A 27,931-nucleotide genomic window follows, 5' to 3' on the forward strand; every position below is an offset into this window, starting at 1 on the left:
ACAAGCTACCGATCTACTTAACGGTGTTTAATGTTTATATTTTCACTATCTAAATCTCTTTTAATTAAAATTTCATATCTCCGAACCACGGGTTAGTATATGTTTTTGTGAACCATTGTGACATAATATCCCAAGAAAGTAAGTCATATTTAAATCCTATTTAAATATATATACTTCCTTCCCTAGGTCTGTTATTGTTATCTGTTCATTTAATTCTGATAGAACTGACTTGACACTGATCAAGTGATACTGGATTGGTAGTCCTCTTAATTAAATCCCCTAACGCACCAGCCCAATGTATGTAAGACGAATGAGATACTTCCCATATTGTGGTGCTTTGAAAGAGAAAGCTTAAGAACATTTAGTTAGTTTTGAATTGAAGAAAAGAGAAGCCAATCCACCATTCGCCTTTCTCACTAGAATGAATAGAGATTATTTACCAAATTAAAGGCTTATGCCATGGCTTATGGGATCGGGGAAAAATTATAAGGTTATATTATCTAGACTAGTATTAGATCATTCCTCACACAACTAGCTAGAAGAAGTCAAAATATAATACAGTCCACTCCGGATAATCCCAACACCTTGGGATCAGCGAAAATGTTGCGATTAACGAAGTTGTGTTTCCTCTCCACTATTGAAACATTTTACACAAATTTGGTTAACTCAAACCAGTTCTTGTAAACATTGTTCTTAGTCCACCACATGCTGAGGAGTTTGATTGGAATAAAAAATATATGGCAGCCCTGTATAGATTTTGACAAGCAAAAGCAGCTTTGAGGCAAGTCGACATCTTAAGATTGGATTCACTTTCATTTTTGGAAAAGGCTATTCGGACCCGAGTCTGAATTGCTTCCCGTGGCAATTCAGACCCAGAGTCTGAATTGCCTCCCATGGCAATTCGGACCCCGAGTCTGAATTGCTTCCCGTGACAATTCGGACTTGAGTCTAAACTAAATAGATTTCTGTGGCCTACCAGGGTCGAGTCTGAATAGTCTCCGATTGCTCTTCAATTCGGAATAATGCAATGCAATGCGCCCGATTGATGAACTTATCATGATATAGTATCATTAGTGAAACTCTCAGTTACTATTCCGTTTGCAGTTATAGAAATCATATTGGTCTTCCTAAACACACACACACACTCATGAGTATCTCTAAGTATTTAAAAACAGAATAATCACACACACAAACACACACACTCCCCCCCCCCTCCCCCAACAACCATTTCCACAACCCAAGAGCCGGCAGATTTTTCTCTTTGATCTCGTATCACCATGTTCTCCCCTGCGTCCAGCGCCTCGGTCGTTTGTGGGTTACCCCCCAATCCCATTACCAATTGATCATTTTCTCTTTGTATTCAACCAGTGCTTATTTTATTAATAGGCACCTAGTCCAGTATATTATCTAATAATATTAATATTAGATGTATATTAGTACTCTGCCCCTACCCCAGTGGTGGGGCTCTATTGCATGGTTTGCAGCCAAGAATCGCCTCTATTATAATTTTTAGAAATAAAACCGCATATTTTTTTAATTAAAAAAGAATTAAGATAATGCCTTTTGTCGAAGCCCGACCCATACTGGCTTTTAAATGAAACGCTCAATGCCCAAAGTCATATTATTCTCCTTTCCCCTCACTTTTTCGCAGCGGCAAATGGCAAAATATATAATGTAGATATGTCATGCATGTATCTTTTGCAACATGCTCATGGCAAATCAAATAAATCTTCCAATCATTACACAAAGACACTTTTATCTATGCGAGGGCAAATTGATTGTTAACGTTGTCAATAGGGACTACAATTGTAATCTTCCAAAGACCACGAATATTTAGATCTATGTTTTAAGTTTGTTTCTTTTTGTTGTTTTTTTTTTGTTTTTGTTTTTTAAGGAGCTTGCAACACATTTGTCATAGCAGCACCAGTAAAAAGGGAGAAATTGGATAGTAAAAAGTTCTAGAATTACAATTAAAAAGTACCCAAGAAAAAGTAAGACAAAGGGGAATAATAGATCATCGCTTTTAAAGGTATAGTCATCTTCGGGAGTTCTAAAACCTGACTTGCTCGCTCACTCGCCCTCCTACCGACTGACAACTGAGAACGAGCAGCTTCCCCCCACCCTACCACGCTTCACTTTCGACCCAGCTTCCACTTCCGACACTTCCAGTGATTGCGCAGGCGCATTGTGGCAGGAGTCCGAATTGCCACGGGAAGCAATTCAGACTCGGGTCCGAATTGCCACTTCGTTCACTTTTAGTTCTCAACATTTGTTAGAGTCCAAGAGATTAGCTGTGATGAAAGACAATAAGCTCTCATCCAACCCTCTGGTCACAATGCACATTTGTCAATCACAAAACAAAGGATATCATCACTCAGTCTCTCCTCACAACTGTCATCGTCTACCTGTTGTCTTAACCATGCCCAGCCCACTCGCCTCATATCTAATGGTCACCGATGCCCGCACAAACCCGAACTGCAAAGCCCTGCCCTCTTTTATCTCTAATAGAATGGTCACACACTACTGTAGCATTAAACCCCGTCCATTCTCGATTCTTCAACGTGTCATGATTTCACCCATAATGAAATCTTATCATGAGGTTTTGTATGATTGATTCTTTGAATTTGCCTCCTTTTGAGGTCGAAAATTTGTTGTGATTAACCGAAGTTTGTTGCAATTAACCAGTGACTTTTATATAGAATTAATTCTGTTTCTTGGGAAATTGTGCGATTAACAGAGTTGCGATTATTTGTAATTATGGAAAATGAAATGCAAATTTTAGTCTTACTATTTAGGGTTTCCTCGGGACAGTGTTTTGAGGCCCCTTCTGATTATTTGATATGATCTACATGAAGTTATCAACACAACATGTTAAGTGTTTGCTGATGACACAAAAGTGTACTCTTCGTCCTTAAATTATAATATTACAAAATGGCATTTATTCGATTCTTCCTGGGCCAGACTGTAACCATGGTAGTTGTGCTCAAGGGAGAAAAATCAAGACAATGAAGTGACACATGATTTAGTAGCATGACTTTATGTGTCAGAAGTAGAATATTTTGGTTATATTTGTACTGTTTTTGAGCAAGATGGGGGTCCCAATAGCTCAGTTGGTAGAGCACTCACTTCACACGAATAGGAACCAAGATCGATCCTGGGTGAAGTCGATGTACATTATTAAATTTTTTAAATTCTCGAAATTGATTGAAAATTAAAAAAAAAAAATCAGTTTTTTAAAGGATGTCTGAGAATTATGTTTAGGCCCACTTTTCCTTATTGGCAGGTGCACTTCAGTACATCGTATTCAAATTGGTATTGTCTTTTTAGACCTATTTTTAATTCACTGATAAATGATTCTTGTCACAAAGAACAATTTGACTACTTGACTAAATTATGATATTTTTTTTTTTTAACTCTACCAGGGTTGAGTCAAGACATATGAAATCTCCTTCATCATAGATGTAGATCTTGGAAACGTCAATCAAGATGTCAAGAAAACCAGACATCTTCAAGGAAATACTGAAAAACATATTATTGATGTAATGGATTAAGCAATGGTCGATTGATATAGGAATCTCGGCCTCACAGTAGCTCACAGTAGCTTTAATCCAATTTCTATAACTCTTGAAACTTTTCAGCATTCAATCATGCAGTCAGACTTCCTTCTTGATGATAATCCAAAACCTGGTGCAAATAAGAATGCAAATAACAATAATATTTACAAAGTATCAGATAGACAGAGTCGTAAAAAGAAATCCAGTCATTATCGCAGCAATCAAACTCCAAGGTTGGATTCTGTCAACGGACTGTCCATAATCTCGGACAACCTGCCTGGGTCCAGCATGTCAGTGGCAGATATTACTCTCACTATGAGTAATGAGGAAGGGCAGAATGTTGTTTGTTTGGAACAGTCAACATCTCGGCTTGACAGTGGCGTAGAAGAAGATTTCCCTGCCTCGGCTCTCTTTCCGCCAAGTCCACGTCAAATTCCATCTTCATCCCAAGACTCTTCATGTCATATCCCACAATGCACCAATCCTCTTTGTGAGAGTGACACGTGTCCATGGCACAAGTATATCCTTAAAAGTCCACAGCATGTCAGGTGGATGCGCAACACATTCACCATTGAATTGAAAAGGTCACCTCATACCAAATCATTTGGGTTTAATACCAAAGCAAAAGAACATGTAAGTTATTACTTATGGTTCACACTGTAATTTGTACCCTAATATCATTTGTCTTTTTTATTTATTTTCTGCCTTTTTAAAAAATAGCTTAAAATGTATTTTTTATCATGTGCATTTTCATTTACAATAGATGCCTCAATTAATGAATAAATTATTGCCATTCCCATTGGGATTATTACAGTGTGTACATAATTTAAGTAGAGAAGGCAGAAGATGTGATGTATTCAATAGTTTCATTTCAATAATTCACAATCTTTTATGTTTTCTTGATTTTTAGTTATCAGTTGGAGAGGGAGAAAATTGGCAAATCAGGATTTTGTTGAACCTGATATTTTAAAGATAATGATTTATTTTGTTCAAACTATAATGTTATGATAAATTTGAAAGTTTCTCAGTCAGAATACATTGTTGGACTTATTAATCTTGACTTAAAATGTAGATGTGATGAAGGTCTAAGGAGTTTTGGTCTTTCTGCCACCTTGCTCGCAGTTTATTAAGCATTACACTGATTGTAGCCCCTTTGTAACTTTTCCATAATTCTCTCTAATATACATAGACAGCAAATGATAGGATACCTTTATTATCATGTCAAGTGAAGTTCTTTGCAAACTGGGTGTATGTTGTGAATGTGAATGATATTTCTGACTGACTCCTTGATCCCAATCATTAAAAAAAAAAAAAAATTGTAATCAATCACAGATTCTAATGAAAACGACTTTGAAAAAAAAAATTTTTTAAACCCTCAAACAACTTTATATCTTACCACGTAAGCATCTTGCCATTTGAAACTATGTTCTCAGTTGTATTTTTATAAAGCACGTCTCATTCTCCCTCCTCCTTTTTAAAATTTCTTTCAGTGCCTGTCAGACAAGAAAAACAAAGAAATATACATTCTAGTGAAGAAGGTGGAGGCTGGCAGTTCTGCTGCATTGGCTGGTTTGGCTGTGGGGGATTTAGTACACTCTGTCAATTATGTTGCCTTGCACTCATCTCAACAAGTAAGTCTCTAATATCTCTCTCTCTCTCTCTCTCTTTCTGTCTCTCTCGCTCCCTCTCACTCTCTCTCTCTCTCTTTCTCTCTCTTTCTCTCTCTCTCTCTCTCTCTCTCTCTCTCTCTCTCTCTCTCTCTCTCTCTCTCTCTCTCTCTCTCTCTCTCTCTCTTTCTTTATTTTATTTTATTTTTTTCATAAATAAAATTTTCTGACATCATCTTCATCATTACAATTTTGTTCTGTTCTTCTTCATTTAAAAGAGAATTTTTTAAAACACTGCCATCAGAATTTTTTATCATTTTCTTTCTTCACCCCCCAGTATAATACTTTTGTCAACACAACATTGAAAAACGCAGCCAAGCTGATGATGCAGGTACAGCGTCCAAACAGTATATTGGTGAAAGATAAAGCTATGTTGGCAGAGTTTGCCATGGTCCAGGTACTGTCACCAAAACACCACTCGCTGGATTCTAGGACGCCAATTTCCAGAATACTGCAATACACAACACGCTGGTGCTAGGTGACTGAATGAAGGTTTATCTTCCACTAGCATCAGATTTCAGCACAGTCAGATTCTAGCACACATTTTTGGCTTCTCCTGAGAACGTCCTAGAGTCCAGCGAGTATTGTATTCTTACAGCATTTTCCCCGTGGTTTTGGTTTATAGTATGGTTGAGAGTTGAGGAGGATTGGTTCCAAGACCTCAAGATGATAGAGCGTACACCTCACAAGCTGACATGGCGGTTTTTGTTTTTTTAAAATCCCATATTTTGCAAGCAAATTCCCAAAATTTGCAGGCTAAAACCAGCAAAATTTGCAAAAAATTTGCGATTAATTTTCCTAAAAACCCACATAATTCATTCATGAAAGAGAAAGGTATTTGTTTGTTTTTAAGGGTCTCACTGCGTTTTTAAGGGTCTCGCGGCACTTGCAACAATTGTAAGGTCATATCAGCGACAGTAAAAAGGAAGAAAATGAGATAGCAAAAAAGAAATGACTCTTAATTAATTATTTTTCACGTTCTACACAAGCTGTCAAATTAAAAGAAAAAAAATTCATCTTTTTTCTTGTTTTTAAAAAAATTTCTTTGCAAAATCTCGAAAATTTGAACAATTTTGCACAAAAAAAATTGCAGAATTTGCATCTGCAAAGCAAATCAGTGATATTTTGTAATTTTTTGCGGCCGCAACGATGCAAAAAGCTGCCATGCCAGCACAAGTAAAGGGACTGTTATTGGTCCAGGTGCATACAAGCTGTTTATTTTCTGACCCCTTAGTCCACCCAGATATGATTTTGTGATTTGGGTTGTTGGATCTGACAGGGTAGACTAGGATCTTATTACTATCGCCTGTTCAACTGATTTTATCTGCTTTGTTAATCATCCCTTGCCTTTGAAATTTATCTTTGTTGTATTGCAGACAATTTCAACTTCAAATGGCAATATGAAATCTTGAAATGCTCTCTGCCGACATTAAATTTACGAATTTGAGCAGAAAAATACATGTTTTTTTTTTGTTGTTGTTGTTTTTAAAAATATTTCTTTATTTTGCACTTCTCATATCATTGTCAGTAGTGTAACCAAGGTATTCTGGTCTACAATCTGATTCTTAAGATAAGTGGATTGACGCTCGATTTAACTTTTTTTGAAAACCTTTTTTTTTTGTGATTTCTTTTGCTTTATTAGTTTAGCATTGAATCAGAAGACAGTATTGTCATGCTGATCTGAATCAGTTTATCACTTATGGTTACTATTGTCACTGTAAGAGATTAAACCATGTAGGATGATATCCTCAGAAAATTTTTAAAGATGTAGATACTTACGAAAAGAGCTTTTACACTTATTAATATCTATATAAAGGGATAAAGTGGCCGAGTGGTTAAGGCATTGCACTGTGACCTGGAGGTCCCCAGTTCGAGCCCCGCTTCAGGCACTTTTTTTTATTTCCTTGATGGGTGATTCCTGTTGACATCAGACATCTGGTTTGATTAATTATTTATATTCCTTCGTGGAATGCCTAGGCAATGATAAATTATGATGTCGTGGCCGAAGGGCATTAAAAGAAAAAAAAAATTTAAAAAGAAATGGGATAACAGACCGCATTATATCCAAATACTAGCGAGCAACTGTAACAGTCTTTTTAATCTATGAACTGGTTTAAATTTGGCTCCTTGGACCTTAATATGACTGAAAGATTATTCTCATACTAAACAACCTCTATACTCTCTCCTCATAGAAAACCCCAGTCCCTTTAGCCAAACCCCTATCACCATCCACCAGTCCAGATGTCAAGTTTCCCCCTTGTTCACCCTCAAGCGATGCCATTCCACTCCGACCTGTAGTCAGGTAAGTAAAGAAATCAAACCATTCAGAGTAATAGTAATATACATGTCTATATTTCTTTGGCACATTCTTGTGATAGACTCGTGTCCAATCTAAAATTTAACAGTTAATTGAGTTTTATTGAGCTTTTATATAGCGCAATATCCACAAAGCATGCTCAAACCGCTGTACAAGGGGTCCCTGATCAACAGCAACATTTAACATGTAGGATGGGACATGGCGCCTGTTAGGCGATATTTCAATTTTTTTCGGACATAGACAACGCTGTTAACGGCCAGGTACTCATTTTACACCTGAGTACGGTGAGAAAATGTGAGTGAAGAGCCTTTTCCAAAGACTCAACTAAGCACCGAGCAAGGCTTGAACACAGGACCTTCTGATCCGAAAGCGAGTGTCATACCACAAGACCACATAGCCGCACAATTGGTATTGCCCATATAACACCACAGAGACTGGGAGCTTAGTGCAATTCCACAGTTTGACAATGCTCAATGAGCTTCTCATTGCTTTACTTTATACCCCTGTAGCATAGCTGCCAACTGTCCTGAAAGAAATTTTTAAAAATTATTAAAGATAAAACAAAATTGGATGGTTTATGTGTATGAAAATGGCCCTTACATGTCCTGGGATTAAACTTTTTTTGATTAGCAAATTAAAACAAGGGACAGAAAAAGCTCTTAATTTAAATTATATTATATAATAGTCCAAACATTCTGCTGTTTTGGGTCATGACGGTGTCCAATTTTAGCTCGTTGAAAAGTTGGCTGATATGTAGCGGGGCCTTATGGAACTAAATTTTCATTTCATGCATAACCTATCGGTCATATTTGTCCTACACTACCACTCTTGCAGTATCTGTCATTTCTATATCTACATACTAGTAGTCCTGATCATCCACATTTGAATTGAGTTGGATATTGCATACATAAGGGGTCTGGCCCAAGGGTGTTAGAGTTTTGTCATCATTGTCACACATCTATCCAATGACCTTACTAAACATTGTCTGCCAAAACTTTGCATTGCATGTCCACTGACATCATTTTGACTGTCGTATCAAATTATGAGTACATACAGAATTATGATATCATTTTCAAATTACTTGATATATATATAAATATATTTTCAGAATCGCTTTTAATTGTGTTTTAAATTGAAATCAGTCAAAATTTTTGTTCCGAATTGATTCCAAGCACTTTTATTGTTTCCCTGATATATCTTACTCTTATGGTGCTGTTCAGTATTTTATTTATGCCATGATGAAGAAATTGGAATGCCTTAAATTTAAACATTTGTTTTCCTCCCTAATACCAGGTCTAAAGTCAAATCTCATATACCCCAGGCCAGACTCATCGTGTGTGGAAATAGAACCAATGAATTTATGCGATGCTTCATGGGAGGGTTCATCCAATTTCCAGTAGAATCACACGCCTCCTACCATCAGGTGTCTTTGGAATGTCGACAAAGCGGATCGAGCATTTCTGTTTCCAACTCAATATCCTTCAGTTGTATGGTCAGAGAGTCGTCACAAAACAGTGTCAATGTTGACATCATCTCAGTTGCAAGCGATAATTTTTTTCACCATTGCTGTCCGTGGATATTTTCTCCAGACTCCATCTTTGTTTTGACATTTGACGTGAAACGTCTTGCACAGTTCAGTGATGCGGAAATGGCTCGTCTCTCAAGTCTCAAGCACACAGTACAGTCCAGTAGATCTGGGTCAAATGGGCGGCTCAAATTGGTCGGAGTTGTCCTTCCTGGGGAAGATGTGTCTTTGGAGGAAATCAGGACACTTTTCTATACGTCTTTAGGTGAGACTCTTCCAGGGCCAGATTTTGTGCCCATATCCGGAACAGCAAGGACGAAAGAAATGCAACAATTCCAGGTGGAAATCTTTCAAAGTGTGAGGGAGATATCGTCAAAATCTCAGGTTGTTTTACCTGCTTTGAATGCCATGGATTGTCTTATTTCCCATCAGAATTTGACAATTACAAATCAGGAACTGTCGTCTGCTTTGATGAATTGGAACTTTGGGTCAGATGCTGAGCTACTGACCAATATCATAAATGATCTGAAATCAACAGGAAATCTTTTGTCCACAAGTAAGACTGTTTTTTGTATGTTTCTTTATTTTGCTCTTTTTTTTTTTTATTCATGTTTTTTTCTTTTAAACTTTTAGATTTCTAGTTTTGGAGGGAGGAAAGACGTCATTGGAAGAAAGGACAGACATTATTTATAGGGAAATAACCTATTTATGGTTTGAATACCTTTGTCTTAACTCAACTATGCATACACAGTAGATTCTGTCATTTAAATGAAAATAAAACGATGGTCATGTAAAATTTCAGTCTTCGTTTTTTCTAACAAGGACAAATTGTATGGACATCTCCAGTTTAATCCTTTATCAAAAGACAGAACAATCATTTATTAGACACGAAACACAAGACAGTGATGGTTATTACGACTATAGAACAAATGCATGATTTCAGTGACTAATTGTGAGCAATATTCACAAATATGGTATCTAAATAATTTTTATTTCATTTACTATATTGCTCAAAGTGGACAACTGTCCTGATAAAATCGAGACTGTCCTGATCTGGAGAAAAAATTTTTTTTTTAATTGGACGGTTTATATGTTTAAAAATAACACTTGGATGTTCGAGGATTGGGCTTTTTTGACTAGCAAATTAAAATAGGGAACAAAAAAGGCTCTTGATCTAGATTATATTCTATACTAGTCCAAACATACTGCTGTTTCTTAATCTGCTGTTTGCTGTTTTGGGTCATGGCGGTTTATTGTGTGTTAGAGTGTCCCATTTTAGCTCTGTAAAAAGTTGGTCGCTATGATTGCTTTAATAAAACTATGTAAATAGAATATCTTATAAAGTTTATTTATTAATTCTTGTAATTCACTTTTGTAGAATCAATAGTCTTTTATGGATGAATAAAATGTATTTATATATTATTTATTTATGTATTCATTTATTTGTTTATTTATGTGTAGGCCACTTATCTCAGTCGGGTAGCACTCAAGAGCTGATCATTCCCAGCAAGTTGTTTGATTGTCTTGTTCAGATTACCATGGCATCAGACAAGATTCAAGTTCCATCCTCTGGTATCATAACTAGGTATGACATAGTGACAAGTCTTGTTACATTCCATGAACAAATCCGGGCAGATACAAGTTTTTGACTTTTTATTTTTACACTTGAAAGCATCCAACCAAATAATGGGTAAATGGTACACATAATGTTCACCAGTTTTCCAGGATGCCCTCTGGTTGTAATAATAAATCCTGCCATTCTTTTGTCCAAATACACGTCATCGTAATTATAATGTTAGTTAAATTCTATCAAATGGAATAAAATTTAAATTGTTCATGTTTTTGTTATACTATACAAGAGGGAAAATAGCTATGTGTTAATATCAAACAGGTAAAACATTTCAAGTAATATAATTGATTATTTCGTGTGATAGTCAAGGGTCATTGTATACAGGATGGTTAGTCAACCCCCCCCCCCCCTCACCTCTTACCTCCCTCCTTCCTCCCCTTTCTAATGGTAATCGTTTCTCTCTAGTCATATTCAATCCAGCCAAGTTTTGTATCGAAGTTGAGGAATTTTTCTTTTAATCAAATTATTTTTATCCAGCTTTTTGTTTTGTTTTATTTATTATTATTTTTTATTTTTTTTTGCCAAATTTTTATTCGTTTTAATTTTAGGCCAGAAGTTTTTTGTAGTCAGATTTTTGTCTGTGGACAATCTGAAGAAAATGACGGAAGACCTTGGAAAATTTTTGGGGTCCCAATAGCTCAGTTACTAGAGCATTCGCTTCACACAAAAAGAAACTGAGATTGATCCTGGGTGAAGTCGAGATTATTTTTTCTCACACACCCCCCCCCCCCCCTTGTCCACCCAGCAGAGATTGGGTAGTTGGTCTGTTAGATCTGGTGGAAAGTACTTTACGATAGGCAAATGTCCTATCCAAATGGTAGGAAGCAATTGCTATTGTCTGTTTTATGCTATAGAAACCGGGATAAGCTCCGGCTAGGAAGGACTACTACAAGAAAATTCTAAAAAGCTGAATTTCCAGCTGTGTTCTGATTTGTATGACTGAAAATATTTTTAAATGCCAAATATGGTCTTGTTGAAAAAATATTTTTACTTGTGTTAGAAAGGAAACAGAAACAAAAATTTGGCTGCGATGTATTTTGAACCTAAGCTCACAACAGATTATGCCCATTAGTAAATAAATAATGATTTTTTTAAAAAGAAACTGAGGAATGACGACTCTCCCAACTTATTTAAAAAATGGTTTTAAATGGAAGTGCCAATGCGAAGCTAAATTTGACACCCATTAGATTTATTATAGGATTTGATAGGAATGGTATGCATAGAGAGAGCCTGAGGTTTCTAGCAGGGATGTACGATTTAAGGTGTCTTCAGAGCCATAGAGCCCATGGAGCTAGTTTATCCCAGTTTCTGTTGCTTTAAATATAAAATTGCATTTGCCTCCTGCCCTTAGGATAGGACTCTAGTCTGTAACAAAGTACTTTCCACCAGACCTGACAAACCAGCTACCCAATAAATTCTGGGACGACAGTCACCCATCAAATCACTGTCGCTTGACTTTTGACAAAAGTTGTGAATTGTTAATAAATGTCATGGACAGTACCAAAAAATAAAAGGAAAAAGGGAAAGATTTTTATGTATCTTTCACTCTCTTTAAATTCATCGATTTTTTAAAATGTAAGTGTCATTTTGGCCTTTCATTCTGTCAACAGGAGTAATCTTGTTGGATTCTTGGAGGCCGTAACCTTCGACCCTATCAAGCTTCTGACTTGTCTCGAGGATTTCGGGGTCGTGTATGCGGTGGAGGTCAAAGGTCGTGATTCGGGATTTTGTGAAGAGATTGGTGTGATATTTCCTTTCCTACTGGAAGAAGTTCCTTTTGATGTCCCTGCTGATGGTTACCATGAACTATTGACTATTCAGCTCTCCGGTAAATGGAAACTTTTCCCCCTATCTTTTTCTGCTTTGTTTTTTTTTTTTTTGTCTTTTTTTTCCCTTACCCTTCTCTTAAACCTTTCATCTCTTCTTCCTTTAATCTTTTTCTCATGCTCTATAAACTGATAAAATTCATCTTCTTTTCATCCACTCTTTTTTTTTTTCAATGCAAATCGTTTATTTTGTTGGGTTATTTATTTCGTTTTATTAGTTAGGAAATGGCTAATAGCTCTGCCAACAACAACAAAAAAAGATATGTTAAAATGTGAAATCCTGTGGTATGATAAAAAAAATATTTAAAAATCTTTTTTAAATAATTTTTTTTTAAATTGAGCTTTTCTGAGTGCAATATCCACTAAATGTACTCAAAGCGCTTTACAAGGGGTCCCTGGCCAACAGCAATATTTAACATTTAGGATGGGACATGATGCCTGTTAGGCAATGTTGCAATTTTTTCGGACAAAGACAACACTATTAACGGCCAGGTACTCATTTTACACCTGAGTACGGTGAGAGAATGCAAGTAAAGAGCCTTCTCCGAGGACTCAACAATGCGCCGAGTGAGGCTTGAACCCAGGACCTTCTGATCCGAAAGCGAATGTCTTACCACTAGACCACATAGCCGCACATAACCACCTATAATGTATGATGACACTAGTTGCTTTACTGAATAAATTTGATTGGAGTGTTAAGGTTGCTTCCAGCATGCTTGGACCTTAAAGTTAGGGTCCAAGTTGAAATCCCTGTCTTGTGGGCATGGATCCTTTACAAAACTTTACCAATCCACTTATGATGGATGAGACATGATGCTTGTTAGGCAATATTACAATTTTTCCAGGTATATATATATAATATATATATATATATATATATATATATATATATATATATATATATATATATATATATCTGTCATCTATCTGGAATTTGATAATGTATTTATGTCTTTATTGTTAGACGATATTACAATTTTTCCAGAGACAATGCTGTTAATGGCCAGGTTTGACTCTTTTTGTCTCGGCATTTAAGTGTAAGGTGTTTTGAAATTAGCATCTCTTTCAGATACACTGGGTTAGCCCGCCTGTCTTTCAGGTAAATTGATCCCTGTGAACTTTCGTATTCGGTTGAAATATTCCTCCATTTCTCATAGGTCTCAAATTTCCGCTATTTAGCGGATTTCTGCTATTTCAAGTCCTCTGCTATTTTTTTCAACTTGGGCTCCAGGCCCTTAGTAGTATCTATGTATCTTCAAAAAGCATTGTAAACAAGGGATTTATCCATGTTTATTAGTTCTTTAACAATTTTTTCCTTTTTATAATGTATGATTCGTTTGTTTATAATCCTATATTTTACCAGTATTGTCATTAGGAGCAGTGTAGCTCTTTGCTTTGTACCCGAAGGTACCGAGTTTGATCACCTGCCGCTGCGCTGTGTGGCCTTGAGCAAGCCACCTTTCCCTAGCTCAATTTGCGGCACTGCACTGATGCTAACGCCTGGGTTATTCCAGTCTTTCCTTGGAATAGACCCTAGAGAAAAATTTTCCCAATGGGATGAATAAAGGGAATTTTATTTGTTTTTTTATTTTTGATTTTATTTTTAATGAAGGCATATTGCTCCACTATAGTTGCGATAGCATGCTCGTTATTCGGAAGCTGCAAAATAATCGTCCTTTTTACAAATTTTGACTTGAGACCTAAGAGTTCTGACCATGTTGTTGAATTTTAAAGTGATAGAAGGTTAATGTCACTTTTTTTTTTATTCTTCTGGCCCAGAACCCCTGGCATCTACCATCTATTTGTCATGGTTATCCAAACTAAGCAATCACTGCCAGCGTTTCGAGGTGATGGGCCAGACAGCATCACGATTCCTGATGGAAGGGCTGGATGTTACCTGTGTATGGAGCCGACCACATAACCACATTCGTCTTCTCGTCAAAAGGTAAGGAGGGTAGAGAGATCAATTGAGGTTGGGAGTGACAGTAGGAGAGATATTTTGAATGTAAATATTTGACCCATATTGCATGATTGATAACCAAATAAGTTAAACAAATTGAAAATCCAACTTTATGGATGGTTAACTGTTTATAGGTCTTTCAAAGAGTACCTGAAGACAGAACTTTTTTTCCAGGGCTTACGAATATGGCTGTAAATCCAATTTTAAATTTATTTTATTCCAGTTTTGATCGTCGTTGTTGTTGTTGTTGTTGTTGTTGTTGTTGTAATTAATCAATTCAAATTCTTTTGTTAGAATAAGTTACTAATGTTAGCGAGTAATATTGGTGTATGTGTATGTTCGTTGATGAGTGTAAATGTATCTGTGTGTGAGTTTGTGTGCTTGTGTATGTGTTTTTTTCTTCATATATATATTCTCAAAATTGTCAGAAGGAATGTTTGAATGACAATTAATATTGTAAAGCGCTGTTGAGCACTTATGTGGAAGTTGAGAGCTATATAAGTAACTTATTATTATTAGATAACTCATTTTATGGAGCACTTACAAGATTCCAAGTTGAGTTGTGGTTTGTCTGTTAGCAAAGCTGTAACTGTAATCAAGTTTGAACTGTTAGAACAGTAAAAAGTAATAAACAAAATTGAATATAACAGCTTCAAAAAAGAACAAAATATCAAAGACGGAACGTTTCAGGCTCAAAACCCTTCTTCAGCGAACAACAGAAAACATTAAAGACATAAATACATTACTAAATTCCAGATAGACCACAGAGATATATGTCATTTAGTAATGTATTTATGTCTTTATTGTTTTTTTTGTTGTTGGCTGAAGAAGAGTTTTGAGTCCGAAATCTTCTGTGTTTGGTATTTTTTTGTTTTTTTTCAGCTGTTATATTCAATTTTGTTTATTAGTTTTTACAGTCCACAGCTTCTAGCAGGCTACTATCATTTTGACTGTTAGAACAGGTTAGGTTGCAACACTATAATTACAGAGACTTGAAATCCCTTTTCCAGTCTGTTGATCTGATGACAACTTTAAAATATCTGCAGGATCATGAACGAAATTGTAAATAAATATGTTTTTAAAAACAACCGTGTGATTATAAAGATTTTATAGATTTTGACGCAAAAAGTTCCGACCAAACATACATAGACATGGAGCAGCATTGGCCTTACTGGTTGGATGAAAAATAGTTAAAGCTAGGAAATGGGTGCTTAAATGACCTAATAGCATTGAAAGCGCCTTTAAACACCTAAGAATAAAACAATCTCAGCTACGGTTGGGTTGCAAGATATGTTAGTTCTGGAAAAAGTAAATGCAATAGACTAACGTCCATTTAAACATTGAAGAGTGGTCTTTACTGTCCGTATAATACTTTTAAAAATAGAGTTCAACAGTCGTGACGTAACTTCCCTCGTAATGATGTATAGTAACTTAGTAACTGGTTCTAAACTATCGAAACAGTGACAGACGGCCTTATGAAATACTTCTCCGACGAACATAAAAGTGGATCCAAAGGAGAAAAACATTATTAAACAGATCATGTTTTGACTTTTATACATTCTGATCACATGACATGTGAAAAAGTTCTAGCCAGCATGAAGAATAAAAAGTACCTATTTTCTTTGGTTGATGTATTTATTGATAGACCAGAGTTAGAACCACATTGAATTGAAATGATTATTGCTTCTTTTTTTTCTCTCCAAAATTCAATTTTTAAGCGTTAAACAGAAAGACTCTAAATTTTTCGTATAAATGTTTCTCTATATGTTTACATTGTCCTAATTGCAAACGTTGCTGTTATTACCAAAATAGAAGTAACTTCATGCAATGGGAATTTCTTGCCTTCAATACTTTTACATAGAAAGCAGTTACTGCAATATGATTAAGGTGTCTGTGAGTCATAGTCATAGGTGTATCACAGTTAATGTTCTCTTGGTAAAATCAAACTGGGTTTGTAAAGGATTAAATCAGTTAGGTCTTTAGTTATGACCAGATGGCATGAATTATGACTTGAAATATATTGTCTCCTTATGAGTACAAATAGCCCTTGTTGTGGTCTACATTAATTTTTTTTTTTTCCTTTGATATAGATGGCCTAAATCAGGGTTTGAAATTACATTAATTTATTTCATTAGTAGAAGTGGCATGAATCAGGATTTGAAATATATTGTTTTACCATTGGTATAAATAGCACAACTCTTAATTCCCTGGTTATAATAGGTAGCATAACTCATTTTTCAATATATTAAGTTTTGCCATATTGATGAGATAACTCATGGTTTTAAATATATTAAGTTTTGTCAATAGTTTAGATAGCATATTTGAAATATGTTAAGTCTTACCATTAGTGTAGATGGCATGAATCACCACTTAAGATATTATAGTATTGAGGTTGATACGGACAGCATAAACAATTGTATGAAATATAATTAGTTTTGCCATTATTATAGATGGTATGAATCAGGCTTTGCAATATTATAGTATTGCTGTTTAAACAGGCGACATAAACAATGGTTTGAAATATAACCAGTTTTGCCATATGTATAGAATGCATTAACTATGGTTTGAAATATAATCAGTTTTACTATTATTACAGATGGCATCAACCACGATTTGAACTATTAAAGTATTGCTATTTTATACAGATGACATAAACTATGGTTTGAAAAATAACCAGTTTTGCCATTCGTGCCATATCATAAATTATGACTTGGAAATATGAGACCCAAGGTCTTGGTTTGGTATTATTTCCAGGTAATCTAGATTCCGGAAATTTTATTTTAAATAATAGATAGTCAAAGTTATAAAATTTGAGACTATAGGAGGTTCAGAAACTTCATCAGTTCCTCTTAGTGGAGCAGATTAATTAAAATAAAATTTTGCAATTTAGATATTTTAGGTTTCTTTCACGGTTTTGGATTTATTAAATTTTTTTTTTTTTTGGTTGTTTTTTGTTTGTTTTCGCACCAAATAACTCATGAGCTTTCAGACAAAAAAGATAACAAATTTACTAAATCCAAACCCGTGAAAGAATACCTTTATTCCAGCCCTCAAAGTAATATTCTTAAATATTTCATAACCAATAACTTGTAAAATGCTTCATTTTGCAGTGAATTCAAGTTATCTATAGTGATCATTTTAGAAAATATTTGGTCCATCATCAAAACATGGCAGAAAGCCTCTTCCAAAGAATTCCCTATTTTCTATTACACTAATCAATACAAAGGGGGTCCCAATACACTCGCTTCTCACTCAAAGGGACCAAGATCGATCCCAGGTGCAGTCAAGATTTTTTTCTGATCTGGTGGAAAGTACTTTGTGATAGACTAGCATCCTATCCAAAGGGTAGCAAGCAATTGTTATTGTCTGTTTCATACTATAGAAACTGGGATAAATTCCAGCTCCTTGGGCCTAATGGCTCCGAAGGACTACTTTAGAATCGGTACAGAGCAGTATCGAAGAGACTATCGACAAAACAAATTCATTACCAATCGATATTCAAGTACTTTCAAACTTTTAGTCGAAATCCAATGGATCCTAACACTATTGTACCTGTACTAAATTAATATATTGATTAATATCTCTTCATTTGCATATAATTTCACCTTTCGTTTATTATAGATCGCAAGCCAATCTTTTTAAAAATGCTATCATATGTAAAAATAATTGTAAGTCGTCAAACCCCGTTTTTCCTTTCATGACACTATTTCACCTTTTAGCCTCGCCCCAATGCTCTACAACGCTTTGTATAGTTTCATTATAGAATTTTAAAAATCGGTTTCCGAAATAGAAATAAAGTTGAAGGTACACTTTTATCTACAAAATACTATTAATGGAAATATTAAAATGTGTTCAATCAAAGAAGGCAGGGGTGAAAGATAAAGACCGTGTTGATTAAAAGTAACAACCAAGACTTTCAGGTTAGGTATCAATCAGTCACACAGGTTTTGAGACAATGACTGTGCATGAAGAGATATTCTCTCATGTTATATTCATAAATTTTGAACATTGTCGAAATTATCCAACATAGCATCCTATGATAGTGCCGTGTCGAAATTATCCAACATAGCATCCTATGATAGTGCCGTGAAGGGAGGGAAATTCCTCTTTGAACGCCACTGAAGTGATTAATGAAACCTGCATAATTTGATACACAAGTGTGTGTTGATAACACGAGCTATCTCAGCTCTCTTACATTAAGAAACTCATTCAGCAATGAAATGTGTATTTGGTTCTTCTAGTGAAGTATGTCCCTTATTGTGAAGGCCCTTTTCTCTGTTTTCCCCTTTCTTTTCAGTACCGACTTCTAACGTACTACATAGGTGGGAATTGGACGAGGTTTTTTTTTTTCCGGGGGGGGGTGGCTAAGAGCACTGCTATATGGTGTGATGGGTTATAAGCTATCAGCAACATCATTCGAAAACAAGTCCACCCCGCTACACATCAGAAAAATGGAATGTCAATTGTATGAATGTTGTCTTGATCTGAATTCAAACTTATATGGGTGTCTTTAACAATTTGTGTTTTTGGGTGTGTGCCTGTGTGGGCATGTGCGAGTGGAGCGCACTCTTTCTCGTCTTAATTTATGTGTGTGTGTGTTTGTCCATGTCTGTATACGTCTTTATCTGAGTGTGTTTATGTGTGTGTGTGTTGAAATGGTGGGGGGAGAGGGGGGGGGGGGTGTGAGTGAAGGATAAGATCACAAAGGAAAAATTAGGAAGTCCTGCCGTGACATAAATTACCAACTTTGGAATATTGGTCATACAAATAAATAAATAATATATTGACAAGGGCGTAGGAGTGGTAGTTGTTGTAACAGGGGTAGTAGTGGTAATAGTAGTAGTAGTCATTAATGGTAATAATAGAAGTAGTAGTAGAGGTAGTAGTTGTTGCTGTAATAGGGGCTAAAAGCACGGCTATATCGTAAGATGGGTTATAAGCTATCAGCAACATCATTCGAAAACAACTCCACTCCGCTACACATCAGAAAAATGGAATGTCAATTGTATGGCTGTTGACTTGACCTGAATTCAAACTTATTATATGGGTGCCTATAACAATGTGTGTGTGTGTGTGTGTGTGTTTTGAAAGGGGGGGGGGGGGTATATGAATGATAAGATCACCAAAGGAAAAATTGGGAATTCCTGCCATGTGACATAAATTACCAATTTTGGAATATTGCTCATACAAATAACTAATATATTGACAAGGGCGTAGGAGTGGTAGTTGTAGCAGTAGCAGTAGTGGTAATAGTGGTTGTGGTCGTAATAGTAGGAGTAGTAGTAGTAGTAGTGGTGGTAGTAGTAGTAGTAGTAGTAGTAGTAGTAGTAGGGGCTGTAGTAGTAGTAGAAGTAGTAGTAGTAGTAGTAGTAGTAGTAGTAGTAGTAGTAGTAGTAGTAGTAGTAGTAGTAGTAGTGTAGTAGTGTAGTAGTAGTAGTAGTAGTAGTAGTAGTAGTAGTAGTGGGAGGAGGAGGAGGAGGATGAGGGGTAGTAGTAATAGTAGTAGTAGTAGTAGTGGTTGTGGTGGTGATTGTTGTGGTGGACGTCTTGATGTTGGTGATGGATTTTGTAGAACTGTAATTGTGTTGGCAGTGGTTGACTGTTGATCAGTTCCATTCAATATAAGTAAGGCAACGCCCCTGTTTGATACCTGTGCGACGACTTTGGAATGATCGTTCAGATAAAAGAGAGGTCAAGGAAAAATTTTCTTGGAAGGAAGCTAAAAATAGACTGAAAAAAAATCCCCCGGAGATATTTTTAGACAGCTTTTCACATGTTGCACCTAACGTTCAGAATCTGTGACCTTATCATTGAGAATATTGTAAATCTTTGTCCTTCCATTCAAATATTCTGTGCCTTAAGCAAGCATTGTGTAGTGTGTAGTTCAGTTTGATGTCTTGTGTCTAATAAATAATTATGGTTATTACAGCCTATTGGGCATTCCCATACTTTTAATAACAAAAAAAGGGGGTAAGAATTTAGATAGAGTACTCTGCATTATTGAATGCAAGAGTTTTGAGGAACATTCTCAAGTTTATTTTAATGTGCAACAACTTTCAAGTATGTGTGTTGTGATATGATTCTTTTGTTTATGTTCATCATATTATGGTAATTGCAGCATATTTTGGAGATGAAAATAAAGGGAGTAAATCTGACTCATAAATAAGGGAACAGCACAAAAAGCAGCATATTGTGTTTGTCTGTCAGTCTTTGTATTTGCTGTGTTTAAAACGTTCAGGATACCGTATATTGATATTCCTCTGTATATTATCTATCATTGTTAATTAATTTGATCCTCTCAAACTTTATCACACTTGATACAAATTTCTTTGCTTATCTCTCTCTCTCTCTCTCTCTCTCTCTCTCTCTCTCTCTCTCTCTCTCTCTCTCTCTCTCTTTATCTTTTTCTCTTTCTCTGTATCTTTCTCTCGCTGTTTATCTCTCTCTCTCTCTCTCTCTCTCTCTCTCTCTCTCTCTCTCTCTCTCTCTCTCTCTTACTCTCTCTTTCTCTGTATCAATCTCTCTATCTTTCTATATGTCTATATTTCCTCTTTATCTCTATCTCAACCCCCATGTTTGTGACTCCATTCCCCCAGCCACCATAATTTCCAATACCTCCTCAGAGGCACTGCATTATCGCAAACATCACAGCTCCAACGCTATGAAATACAGACTCACGCGTCACCAGTAATGCATTGTTCTCCTTTCCAATATTTCCGCTCTTGTCCCACACTATCTTACTTTCAGATCCCCCCACCCCTCCACACACACACACACATACACAATTGTATGTGGGATCCCCATCCCTCAAGTCACCATCATTTCCAACATCTCCTAAGAAGCACTGCATCATCACAAACATCACAGCTTCATTGCTGTGGAAAACAGCATGAGCACTGTGAAAGACAGCATGAGCACTGTGAAAGACAGCATGAGCACATCACCAGTAGTGCATTGCTCTCCTTTCCAACCCCCCTCACTCCACCCACTCTATCTTACTTTCAGCCCCCCCCCCCCCTTGTACACGTGACCCCATCCCCCATGTTATCATTAACATCATCGCAAACGTCACAGCCTCAATGCTTTGAAAACAGCCTGCACACATCACGAATAGTGCATTGCTCTCCTTTCCAATGTTCCTCGTCCTCACCCACCCTTACTTTCAGGTCCCCCCCCAACCCCCACCCCACAACACACACATTATTCGACCCCCATTGTAATGACTCAGCTCAGACTCCGTTATATCAACTTGTTTATTATCAATGATATGATAATTGTGAATTATAACTATCTAGAGCGACCAGCTGGGAGGAAAATTTTCAGTATCTAACAAAATACAAAACATAATTTTCTTACGATGTTCCTAAGAAACAAAGAGTGCCTTAATGTTTGTAAAGTCAACATTCATATTCACATGCAAAATATACACAACGCAATATGCGTAACGCTATAAACTCCAACATATTCAAACTCAGCCGAACAACTACATTCACACACACACACACACAGCCAAACAACTACAATACATACATGTTACACCCATTCCCCATGTCTTTTCATCCATTGCTCCATGCCTATGCAATGCACTCAGTCCTTCAAAGTCCTGTGAAAATTTATCATCTTTCAGGAGTTGTTCCGGAATGTTTATTTTTTATGAAATAGATGTTGCTTAGATTTTGTTCTGTATTCATGCTTATTATGTAGTGTCGTGATTTTTTTTGTTTTCTTAAAACATTTTTATTATGTAAAGTGCCACAGAGCACGATTAATGTGAATGTTTAGGCGCTATATAAATTCATTCATTATTTATTTATTATTTATTTACTTATGTAACCATTATTTCCATCATCTCCTCAGAGGCACCACATCATCGCAAACATCCCAGCTTCAACGCTTTGAAAACAGCCTGCATACATCTCTAGCAGTGCTTCGCTCTTCTTTCCAAATCCACTGGTCTGAGGAGAGATCTCAGAGGAACAGCTTAGAGGCTTCTGTTGACAACATGGGGAATGTGAGTTTGTCTTTGCTTGGCGGAGACCTGCCAACTTGAAAATTAAAAAATTCGTAGTTTTTAGGATATTAAGGTAGTAGTCACTATAGTCATCATCATATCTTGTCGCGCCAGTGAGTCAGCCAGTCCCGGGCAGTCTGGTTGCATTCCCTCAGGTCAGCATTGGTGCAGTGAGGTCCCAGCGAGCATTCGGACAGGATGTGGTCCATGGTCTGTCTGGGGTGACCGCATGGGCATTCAGTGCCCGGTGAGATTTTCCATTTAAAGAGGTTGGTGGCGGTGTTTCCCACCTTTGCTCTAGCTCTGTTCAGCGCCACCCATTCTTTTCTTTTGAGGTCTGTGCCTGCTGGGAGCTTTTCTGTTGGGGGCTGGAGGGCATCGTTTGCTGTCTTGTCCCATTCTACCCATTTGTCCAGGCGGAAGAATGCTGAGTGGTCTGGGTGAAGGCTCTCTACTGTGAGGAAGCTTTTTCTTGATTTGAGCCTGCTTTTGGGGCAATTGTGGTCATGAAGGGGGTGTCTCTGGTCCATTTCCTGTTTGTATTTTTGTATTTGGGCATGAGCTTCCCTCCGGATGTGTGGTGGGGCTATTCCTGCTGCACGGTAGACCAGTGGTAATGGTGTTGCTCTCAGCTGGCCCGTTATGATCCGGCAGGCGTTGTTGAGCTCGGGGTCTAGCTTGGAGGCATGGCATGATCGGGCCCATACAGCTGAGCAGTACTCCGCAGTTGAGTAGCTGAGGGCCAATGCTGTGGTCCTTAGAGTTTTAGGGTCAGTTCCCCAGTTCATGTTTGCCAGCTTTCCAAGGAGGGCATTACGCGTGGACACTTTTGCCTTGGTCTTCCTCACGTGTTCTCTGAAGGACAGAGTCCGATCAAGCGTCACTCCGAGGTACACTGGGTGGTAGTTGTACTCTAATGTCTGGCCATTCCACTTGATGTTAAGTTTTTTGTGGGCTTGGTGGTTGTTGAGGTGAAATGCACACACTTGTGTTTTCCCTGGGTTGGCGTTCAGCGAGTTTTTAGTGTAGTACTTTGTAAGGGGGTCTAGGGCATTTGTCAGTCTGCTCTCGATTGGTTGGAAGGACACATCCTGTGTTGCGAGGCATAGGTCATCAGCATATATGAATCGGCGGATATTTGGGAACTCAGGCTGATCATTTGTATATATGTTGAAAAGTGTTGGAGCTAGCACTGATCCTTGGGGAAGACCATTCTTCTGGGTGCGCCACCTGCTCTTCCGGCCATCCATTTCAACAAAGAAGCGCCTGTTTTCGAGAAGTGACTGGATAATATTTACAATTTTCTTATTCTTTATCATTTTAGCCACTTTGAGGAGTAGGATCTTGTGTTTCACTGTGTCATAGGCTGCAGTGAGGTCGACGAAGACTGTGCCAGTGACCCGTTTTGTCTCAAACCCATCTTCTATGAATTGTGTAAGGTTAAGAAGTTGACCACATGTTGACCGTCCTGGTCGGAATCCAGCCTGGTCTGGAGACAGTTGTTCGTCTAGACTGGGTGACATGCGGGACATAACCATTCGCTCAAATAGCTTGTATGCGATGCACAGGAGGGAAATCGGGCGATAGCTTTTCTTGGATTTTGGATCTTTCCCCGGTTTCAGTAGGGCGACTACTCTTGCTTTCCTCCATGCACTTGGCAGCCTGTTTGTCCTTGCGCATACATTGAAGAGGTCCAATAGCCAGGATAGGGTTCTCGGGCCAAAGTGTTGAATCATCTCAGTTGTGATTCCATCCAGTCCAGATGCTTTTCCTGCATTCAGATGGGACAAGGCCTCTAGTAGCTCCTCCAGGGTAAAAGAGTCAAGATGATCTTCACTATCCTTGAGGGCTTTGTCCATTTCACGTTTCAGGGCTTTTAGTTGGCCTCGTCCTTTCTTGGCTGGTTTCCCATTCAGTAGAAGCTGATGTGCTACTTGGTCAGGTGTTACTGCAGCCACTCTTGTCTGGGTATTTTTGTCATTATTCAGTTTTGAAATTGTAGTCCAGGCCTTTTTGCTGTTTAGGGTCATATTGGTGGAGGTTATTAATTCCTTCCATCTTTCCGATCTTTCATCGGCTATCATTGATGTGAGTTCTTCACCCAGTTCTAGGGTTTCTTCACTGAAAGGATCCACCTTGTATGATTCAATGTATCTTTCATATAGTTTCTTGCTTTCATCTTGGAGACATGGAATATAACTTTTTCGGCATCCTCTGGGGATGTTTTTCTTTGCAACTTTCCATATGAGTGTTCTAAAGTCGTCGTATCTCTGTGGGTCACTTTTTATATTGGTGATCTTATTGTCTAAATCTTTAGTAAAGTTTTCCCAATTTGCTTTTCTAAAATTGAATCGTGGTATCGCATTTGATTCGAGGGCTTTAACAGCTGGTTTGATGCTGATGGTAATAGGCCTGTGTTGAGATTTCGGTATAGGCTCACCTACAGTCCTTTCAAAGTTTGAGAAGTGTTGAGAGGATATGAATGCCAGGTCCGGATTGTAACCTTTCACTATAGTTAACTTTATAGATCAACAATTTACCACCACAAGGGTTAAACTTCAAAATCCTTTAAATTATTTAGACTGGTATTAGCTTTCATTTTCAATCAGTTATCATGAATTAGAGGTGGTGCTAAGGAAGCTCTGAAATTGTAGCCAAAATTTCGTAATTCTCCAAATTTTTCGGAGTAGTTGGCAGGTCTGTGCTTGTATTTTCTGTGCAGCTTTGTGGTCCTGTAGTAGTGTGGCACTCACCTTTGGACTGAAAGGTCCAAAGTTGGCAACATGCTCTGGCTGGGTGTTGCATAGTCGAGTCCGCTTTATTTCTCTTTACTCACATTTTTTCACCACACTCGGGGATAAAATGAGTACCTGGCTGGTAGCAACATTGTCTCTGTCAGAAACAAAAATAATGGTAAGAGCACCTCAGAGGCACCATGTCTCGTCCTGCATGTTATGGGTTGCTGTTAGCAGTTGGATATTAATATTATGCTTTATAAAAAGAAGAGAAGTTCAAGTTGTACAGCTGTATTGTCTTGCATGCCAGTATGAAGCTCGCCTTCAGACCAGATGGTTAAAGGTTCGACTCCCGCTCTGGGCAGCACATAGTGGAGTCCTAAGATCAGACTCTTTACTCACATTGTCTCACCATACTCGGGTGTAAAATTAGTTCCTGGCTGTCAACAGGTTGTCTCTGTTGGAAAAAATACAAGATGTGAAATTTGATATTTTTGATATGATAGTCAATATCCCCAACCTCAAAATCATGAGCAGCGTGGCTCAGCAGTACGGTTGTTGCTTCATAACTGAAAGGTACCAGTTTGATCACCTGCCGCTGCGCTGTGTGGCCTTGAGCAAGTCACCTCGCCGTAGCTCAATTTGCGGCGCTGCACTGCAGCTGATGCCAGGGTTATTCCAGTCTTCCCTTAGAATAGAATCTAGAGACAAATTTCCCCTATAGGATGAATAAAGGGAATTTTATTTATAATGATGTTCTTTATTTGTTGACCTTGAATCTGTACAGAACGGAGAGCACTACCTGGCAGGAGTAAATCTACTGGAGTATGAGACGATCGATTTTCTCCCATTGTTGCATGGCAACGACCAAGGTGGCAACGATTTAAACATGCTTCAACTGCTGCTGAACTGTGCCATTGTGACCATACCCCATCTTACCGTCCCTCTGCAGAGAATGCATCAACATCTCAGTGTTAACAACTCGTGGGAGGAATTGGCCTGTAAGTCACGTTTAAATAATTTGGTAGTTTTCCAATCCCTTTGTCCCCAACTCGTCAATCAATAACTCTTAACTTGACCTGACTTATTGCCGATTGCCTCCTAATCTTCGGACTGGGCCGCTTTGGCAGCTTCTCTGATTTATTGAGTGAGTTCTTTCCACTGGTGACAATCTGCTGCGATGGATCTCAGGTGTTCTAAATCCTTTTCGCATTTCACTTCTTGTGTGTCATCTAGGAATCAATCAACTCTGTCTATATAAAATCTGGTTGTGCCAAAAACTCATTTCCATGTTGATGGTTGTAAAAAGACAAATATTCAGTCATTTTGAATAACAGAAATATCTAAAAAAAAAAAAAAGTGACAAATTAAGGAGCTGGTACTGGTGTAAGATAAAGATATTTCCGCTCTTTTCTCAGATCTTTAAAAAAAAATAAAAATAACTGAGCTTTTATCCAGGGCAATATCCATTTTTGTGCTCAAAACAGAGTTCCCAGGCCAACACCAACACTGAAAATGTCGGACGAGACAGGCAACCTTTAAGACACTTTCTCTTCGGCAGAAACAATGTGTTATTATTATTATTATAATAATTATTATTATCATCATCATCATCATCATCATCATCATCATCAGCATCAGCATTATTAATATCATTATTATTATTATTATTATTATTATTATTATTATTATTATTATTATTATTATTATTATTATTATCATTATTATTATTATTATTCCAGCATACCTTGGCCAGACTACAAAACAAATTGCAGTTTTTGCCACTCTGATCCCCGCCAATCCAAATCGCCTTCCTGCTGAGACATTTTACATAAATTTTACTAACGAGACGCATTGCACCCTCGGCGACATCCTGTCAGGCTTGCTGCAGATGTCTGACAATAACCCGCAATGGCAAAGGCTGGCTTCGAATTTGATTGGTGCAGCATTAACGGGCTACAAAAGGCATAGAAGGAACAACCCCTGAAGTGTTTGTTTGGATTTTCATAGAGAAATCAAAATTTATCATTATAAGAAACTTTATGATAACAATTTACATATAATCAAAAAGGACAACTTTAGAAAATGTCTAATTGATATCCTACTGAAAAAAGATTTCCTATCTTTTTTTTTTTTAATGTAGAAACGACAAGCTGCATTTTTTATGTATATCACTGCCCACAGTAATATTACAGATAACATAAATTTATTACCTGGTTTAGATTTGGTTGTTTTTTTTTTGTTTGTTTTAAGTCCTTCAGAGTTTATCGGTAAATTGTACTGTAGCACTATGGGACTCAATAATGTGTCACCCAGAGTCGGACTCGAACCTAGGACCTTCCAATTTGATGATGAGTGTCATATCACTAAACCACATAGCCGCACATTTGATCTGATTTCATTATCATTATGTGACTGTTTGAGTGACGATGAATGAAAAAAATTGTTATCACCAACATTTGTGTCCTTGAGTAAGGTACTTTGCTCACTAAATCATTTCAGGCAAATGAGTATCTGGTTAAAGGCAGTAACAGATATTGTTAGGTAGAGTACTGGTACTAAAAAAAATGAATGTGCCAAATGTGGGACTTGCGGGTCCTGACAGCTCTGTTGGTAGAGCGCATCGATCCTGGGTGCAATCAAGATTTACTTCTGACCCCCCCTGTCCACCCAGCAGTGAATGGGTAGCTGAGCCTGTTAGATTTG

The 27,931-nt window shown here is 37.3% G+C and overlaps 2 protein-coding genes across 4 annotated transcripts in view; one reads left to right on the forward strand and one right to left on the reverse strand.

Annotated features, from left to right (window-relative positions):
* Window positions 1-27,888, forward strand: LOC144975195 (uncharacterized). The gene is made up of 12 exons (XM_078919025.1): window positions 1-138; window positions 3,423-4,187; window positions 5,045-5,185; window positions 5,499-5,618; window positions 7,414-7,523; window positions 8,832-9,619; window positions 10,525-10,648; window positions 12,304-12,521; window positions 14,299-14,464; window positions 22,337-22,490; window positions 26,013-26,226; window positions 26,968-27,888. The coding sequence occupies exons 2-12, from the start codon at window positions 3,648-3,650 to the stop codon at window positions 27,210-27,212; spliced, it is 2,820 nt and encodes a 939-aa protein (XP_078775151.1). The 5' UTR covers window positions 1-138; window positions 3,423-3,647; the 3' UTR covers window positions 27,213-27,888.
* LOC144975196 (actin-related protein 8-like) overlaps window positions 1-27,931 on the reverse strand; it is a 407,315-nt gene that overhangs the window by 19,276 nt on the left and 360,108 nt on the right. Inside the window, exon 2 of one of the 3 annotated variants that reach the window (XM_078919028.1) lies at window positions 114-173. In XM_078919028.1, the coding sequence (XP_078775154.1) occupies window positions 114-147 (34 nt within the window). In that variant the 5' untranslated portion in view covers window positions 148-173. Of the gene's footprint in view, window positions 1-86; window positions 174-27,931 lie in introns of all 3 variants that reach the window. The other 2 variants (XM_078919027.1, XM_078919026.1) reach the window with 2 other exon arrangements.

This window comes from Berghia stephanieae, chromosome 6 (genome assembly GCF_034508935.2).
Source record: "Berghia stephanieae isolate SIO BIC M18660-M18661 chromosome 6, UCSD_Bste_1.3, whole genome shotgun sequence".
Taxonomy (NCBI): domain Eukaryota; kingdom Metazoa; phylum Mollusca; class Gastropoda; order Nudibranchia; family Aeolidiidae; genus Berghia; species Berghia stephanieae.

What these genes read in the sequence shown, in the direction of transcription:
- LOC144975195 (XM_078919025.1), top strand. Translation starts at nt 3,648, where the DNA reads ATGCAGTCAGACTTCCTTCTTGATGATAATCCAAAACCTGGTGCAAAT. An exon ending in CCTTGCACTCATCTCAACAA is followed by an intron (nt 5,186 to 5,498) that starts GTAAGTCTCTAA and finishes TTCACCCCCCAG; the next exon opens with TATAATACTTTTGTCAACAC. An exon ending in CAGAGTTTGCCATGGTCCAG is followed by an intron (nt 5,619 to 7,413) that starts GTACTGTCACCA and finishes CTCTCCTCATAG; the next exon opens with AAAACCCCAGTCCCTTTAGC.